The 6,504-nt window shown below is 35.2% G+C and overlaps 2 protein-coding genes across 2 annotated transcripts; both read right to left on the bottom strand.

Moving 5' to 3' along the window:
- Positions 1-508: 508 nt before the first annotated feature.
- Positions 509-1,966, bottom strand: LOC136827855 (uncharacterized). Its single transcript, XM_067085314.1, has one exon. The coding sequence runs from the start codon at positions 1,964-1,966 to the stop codon at positions 509-511; it is 1,458 nt and encodes a 485-aa protein (XP_066941415.1).
- A 59-nt stretch (positions 1,967-2,025) lies between these two features.
- Positions 2,026-3,882, bottom strand: LOC136827854 (uncharacterized). The gene has a single exon (XM_067085313.1). It carries the CDS (start codon positions 3,880-3,882, stop codon positions 2,026-2,028), a length of 1,857 nt encoding a protein of 618 aa, XP_066941414.1.
- Positions 3,883-6,504: the final 2,622 nt, after the last annotated feature.

The following is a 6,504-nucleotide window of genomic DNA, read 5'->3' as shown; positions in this document are numbered from 1 at the left end:
AAGACACAATCCTAGATTTTGATAAGGTAGTAGATCGTTGTCGCAGAGTGGGACGAAGAAATTAAATCACTCCATGGCTGGTTATAAAATCCTTGATAAATTCTTCATTGAAAAACCAGCCAAATATATAAAATGATGATGAGCAGTTAATATAAGTCCATGGCCAATACCTGCTGTTCCACACTTTATAAAAGGAGAGCTGTTAAACGACTGTCTTTCCTCCCTCAAGTTTTTCTTCAAGGCAAACACTCTAATTTTTCTCCAAGGATCTTCAAACTGGAAGATAAAGTAAAACTGGACCTCTAGACTCCCTTGCCTTCTAATGTTTTTTTTTAATAAATAGCAAAAGAGGCTAGAGGCAAAATAATGATACATTAAATATATATAAATACAATAAATTTAAAATCATGGAATGAAATTTATTTCACACTCCAAGGGGGGATTAAAATTTTTTATATTTTTATACAAAAATTTGAATCAAAGAAAAATTAAAAACCATTACCAAATCTCAATCATTCATGTCTGAAAGGATAGCTTTAGTTTTAGCCATACTATCAACAGCGGCTTTTCTTTTAACCTTATTTACAACCAATGGGTTCCTATCACACCTATCAATATTACCCAGATCATCAGTTTCGCAGCAACTCAAAAGTGGAATGAGAGACGTAGCATGACGTTTTACAATTTCTCGAGTAGCTCCCTTCAACACTACTGCACCTGTAACTTCATTTATATCATTAACAACAACATCCCTCACAATACCCATTGGATAACTGACCGGTTTCATATTAGACTCTCTTAAGAGCACCACATCTCCAACCTTTAGCTTATTATGTGTGACGGGTCTATACCTATCCTTATCATTAGTAGCCTGATAAATCAAATTTTTAACAAATTCAGAGTGATACAGATCAATTAACTTCTGTCTAACTTTCCCAAGTTCCCGATAACCATCTACAATATTACCCACATTATTTCCTTTGGCAAGCCAAGCAGGATCATCATCAACATCATGTAACTCAGGAATAATACCAACAGACGGCAAACTTCGTCCATGTATCAAAATTTCTGGTGTTATAGGATCAGGAATCTCATCACCCATGGTATCTCTAAGGGCTTCCTTGAAAGCAACGGGACTCTTGTTAAGCAAATGTACAGTCTGGCCAACAAAAAACTCAAAATCTCTTAAATCCAAGACATGTTTACTTATAGAACTGCAGAACAACTTTTTAGTGAGTTTAACACAAGTTTCCACCAACCTTCCCAATTTGTTGCATCCTTTGAAGTACTGTTCAAACTTTATTGGCTTAACATTGTTTTGATGGAAATAGCTTTGAACTTCAGAATCGTTCAACAAATTGGTGATTAAATTTGCGCCAGCAACTATCTGTGAACCCAAATCAGACAAAACTAACTGTGGGATACCATATTCAAAGCAATGCATTTGAAGAGAGCGTAAAAATTCCTTGGTTGAGAGATCTAAACAAAGTTTCAAATTAATTGCTCTCGTCCATAAGCAAGTCAAACACAAAATCCACACTTTACTTTTTCTACCATTTACTTTAACATAATATGGTCCCAAATGATCAACAAAAATATAACTAAATGGAATTTTAGGAGGATTAATTCTAAAATCACGATAACTACTCTGATTCAGTTTAATCGTTCGTCCATTAAATCTTTTACATTGAATGCAACCCTTGAGGATTTTCTTAACTACCGAGAAATAATGAGGAATCCAGAACTTCTTTCTCATTTCTGATAACAATGCATAGAGTCCCGAATGACCAAATTTCTGATGCATATCCAAAACAATCAATTTAGTTAATTTACTATCTTTGTGCAAGAGAACAGGAAAATGCAAGTAATTATCCTGCTTCCATTTTGGGACTTTACATCTAACTCGTAAAATACTAAATTTATCCACATAGATATTCAGTTGAGCCACAATATTTGGAACAGCCATAAACCGTTTATCACCACTTTCAAAATAAGCAAAAACTTCAGGAAATCCAAGACCTTGTTCTACCTAATAACATTCCTGTAGGCTTCAAGATGCAAATTTACTTCAGGGTAGTTAAAATTCCCAAACCTATCAGGATATTTAACCTTCAATTTAAGTTTGATGTTATGAATAAACTTCAAAACACACAAGTTTACTCTAACAATACGTTGAAAGTCAGAAAATCTATCCAAGGGTACTAAATGCTCTCCTCGATTCCCAGTTTCTGCCTTGCAATCGGAGGGAGCAATACCAATCATAACATTGATTGGGTCAGCCTTTGCTAGAGGGTTAGGAACAATGACCTCCATAATTTCAGGTTTATTAACTTCAGCTACCAAACATTCATCAGCAAGATTCTGGGGCCCAGTAAAATAAGTAGTTTTCAACAGTTGCTTATAAGAAACACATCTTGTGATGCAGTCAGCAGGATTCATAACTCCACTAACAAATTTGTATTTCACAGGGTTTTCTTCACATAGTTTACTTATCTGATTTAAACGATTTAATATGAAAGTGCTGCTCTTGTTCATTTTTTCCAACTTATTCACATAACCATTAATCCAACTCAAAGAAACCAAACTATCTGTGCATAATACCAACTCACAAATATTGACAGGCTTCACGCACAAAGGACCAGACAACTCTCTCTTCAATTCAATCAATGTTTCTGTTCCAAGAAAAATTGCCTGGAATTCTAACGATGGAATACTTTTACCTTCCAACTGCTTATTTACAATTCTGTTTTTAGCCAATACAAAACTTGCCTGCTTTGTCTCAGTATCCTGAATAAAGACGACTACTCCATACATTAGTTTACTACTGTCAGTATAAGCAATCAATCTATAACATCCATTTCTATCTCCAATTACTCTGGGAATAGATAATTCAGGAGTTGAATTCAACTGCTTTACAATATTACGCCACTCACGGACTTTATTCTCGGGAAGCTTAGTGTCCCAACCAAGTAACTTATCTGTTTGCAATTCATGCATGAAAATACGAGCCCTATTCAAAATGGGACCATTAATATTATAGGGGTCGAAATTTGAAGCAATAGATTTGAGAACAAGTCTCTTAGTATCAGCTGAAATTTCAAGATGTAGTTTTTGTGTCAAAAGGCTATCAGCTTGTCTGTTCCATCTCAACCCAAACAATTTAACTGTATCTGGAACATTTTCAGGCAAAGTGTCATTAATTTCATCTTGTATGTTCTGGTTGTTAGTAACAAACTGTTGCAGTTCAAATTTATATGGTGCAAATATACTATTCAAATGATCAAAGGCAAACTTCAAGCTACCATAATCATTCGCAGTCACAGCACCGTTATCCATGTACATCAAAGCATATATTAGCTTCTTTAATTCTCTAATTTGTTCAGAATCATGTTCAACATCAATCATCAGAATTATATAGAGAGCAACCATTAACAATGTTGGACTGCATCTTAGTCCAAAACTTAACCTCAGATTCTTGTACACCTCAGGAGTAAAGTCTCCCTTACTAACATTCTTAAACCAAAGAAACAAAAGTTTATTCTGATCAACTTCATTCAAAGCTATCTGCAAAAAAGCCTGTTTAAGATCAAAACAAAGCAAATACTGGTCAAATCTTAAATGCAACAATGCTATAGAAAGTTTCTGGTTAATACAAGGACCCGGCCACATTGCCTGGTTATGACTAATTGAAGATCCATTTGGTCTCTTCTCACACAAATTTGACAAAAATACCATCCTACATTTGGTGGTTTCACGGCTCAACTTAAAAACACCCATATGAGCCATGAAACTATGTTCTGGATGTTCCTGAAAAAACTGATCAAGATTTGGAATTTTTTCAATGATGCCCTGACTTTCTTGCGTCTTGACATTATCATCCATTAACTTGAGATACTCCTCATTTTTAGGAGTTTCCGTAAATTAGAACTCAAAATTTGTTTAGCAAGGTTAAAATTCCTTCCCAAAAGATGAGCAACTCTGCCATTCCACAACAAAGGCATAATCAACCTACCATCAGTGCTACGGACAGTATTATTGAGCAAATATCTAATCAAGCCTTCATTTATTTCAACTGTGTCATCACACAAATCTATGCTATCTTTATGCAAAATATTAGTACAATGTTCTTCCAGAACTCTAACAGCAGCTCTATCAAGTTCCTCATCTTCAAGAGTAGAATCACTACTAATGCAAACATTGGAACTGCTCCCCACAAGGTCACCTTGTCCCGGTGCATCACTGCACGACACCATTGAATATCCCAAACCATCCAACGATAATTCAGCCCTAAGATCCCCAACTTCTCCAACATTAGAGCACATGCTCATTAGCTTATTTGCATGAACAGAAAGATAAGGTAAATTATTAAACATTCTCTCCATATCCCCTGTTAGCATGACTCCCAGCCCTGTTTGGAGATACACAGAAGGATCACATAGACCAAACCTAACAGTCTCTGCCATGATACAATGAGCAGCATTGGCTCCCAAAACAAAATCAATATTCATTATTTCTTCAGAGTTATCAATGAGGTCTTCATCAGCTAATCTATACCCAGCATTAATAAAACTATTTACAAACTTACTTAAACCTGGATATTTCAAATTAATGTTTATTTCTGGGATGCACATAGCTTGAACTGTGTGAAAATCATCACCAAATTTAATATTTACTTCAATCAGCTTAGCTTGATAAGTCTTTGGGCCATTGAATCCATTGATGATCAATTCAAGGTTTTCTTTAAGAACTTTAAATTTCTGACCCCTTAAACAATGAGCTGAAATAAAAGTAGCCTGACTCCCGCTATCGTTAAGCCCTCTAATGCGTTTACCATTACTCAATTCACAGGAAAATGTAGGTAAAATAGAATTAATACCACCATCACAGTGTAAAAATATCATGCTATTCAGTGTGTGCTTTGGGTTATCACTTGAAACAACAGAACTGGTTGTAGGTTTTGATTCCTCACCTCCCTTAACCAGGTTATTCCCCTTAACGTCGGAGGGACACAAGAAGACAAAATGCCAACCTTTACAGAGAAAACAACGTCTAGCAAATTTAAATTTACATGAAGACTTATCATGAGCGAGACTTGCGCAATTCACACATCCTTTCATCAAATTTAATTTGTTAATTTTGTCTTTAGCACTTGGATACTTAGAACATTTATTTATAGGATGCCTTTCTTTACCTTTAACATCGCTGCAAACTGTACAAATTTCAAATGGACTAATTTCCTCAAATAAGGTTACTTTACTGGCCAAACTGACAACATTTGATTTCTTGTGCAATTTTGGAGATGAAACTCTAACATCAGCTCTACTTTTCCTAGCCTTGTATGACTGTCTTGCACATTCATATCGTTCATTAGCATAAAAAAATCTAGTAACAATTTCATCAAGACCAGGGTGTGTATGATTAGTTACTTGTATCAGCTGATTTTGAAAGTCTCATTCAAACCTTTCAAGAAAAAATACTGCATCACATCATCAACAGTTATTTTCAAAGTTTTAAATGCCTCTTGAACTTTCCTAATGTTACTAATGTACTGAAATGGTTCGAATCATAACTTAATGTCATAGTAGACATCTGTGAAATAACATTAAACTTCTGAGTTATGGTGGAAGCAAAAGCTGATCATAAAGGCCAGTAGCACAAGAGTAAGCCTGTTTATCAGCTTCCAAAGAGTCAATTAAAAAGGAAGCCTTACCCGACACTTGCTGCTTCAGTAACAGCAATTTATCATAATCAGTGTATGAAAACTTACTAACCGTTTCCTCAAATTGTCCTAAAAACAACTCTAAACTTTCACCTTCTGTACTACAAAACACAGGCAATGGTGCTGTCGGACTCCTTAGCAAACTGCGCGAAACCTCACCCAAATTACGGGTGTCTGTGACAACTGGAGCTTCCAAGATACACAACATTTCAATTATTTTGTCCTTATACTCCTGAATGTTATCATATTCTCTTTCCAGAACAGACTCTTCTTTAGTAACTGACCAAGACAATGACAAAATCTTGTTATCCAACACCAGCAATTCATCACGAAACCCTTTAAATTTTAAAATTAACACAGCCTTTCGAGAAGAAGAAAAACCAGCAAAGTCAAGTTTACTATTATAAGACTTAGTTACTTGAGCCCTAATAACGCCTCTATTGGCTCTCAAAAAACTTAATTCTTCAGCCATTTCAGGTGGTGATAAATGAGTACACTAAACACAATAATATGCAAAGTAATGTAAAATTAGTAAAGAAATTAAGAGCAACAAATCCCCCCACTCTGCGACTAAGATCCACCTATGAATTAATTATACTAACCTAAGACTCCTAATCTCACGTCCCTGTTCGGGCGCCATGTCAAAAATTATGAATGCTGAAGGCAGACATGGCACACAGGGCTAATAAACAACAATAATTAAAACATTAACATTTATTTACTAAAAGTATAATGATCTTCAGCGTTTAAAAATAAGACCCTAGCACCAATGTCACTAGAATAGA

The sequence above is a fragment of the Macrobrachium rosenbergii genome, chromosome 42 (assembly GCF_040412425.1).
Source record: "Macrobrachium rosenbergii isolate ZJJX-2024 chromosome 42, ASM4041242v1, whole genome shotgun sequence".
NCBI lineage: Eukaryota > Metazoa > Arthropoda > Malacostraca > Decapoda > Palaemonidae > Macrobrachium > Macrobrachium rosenbergii.
This window is presented reverse-complemented; position numbering and strand designations above follow the sequence as displayed.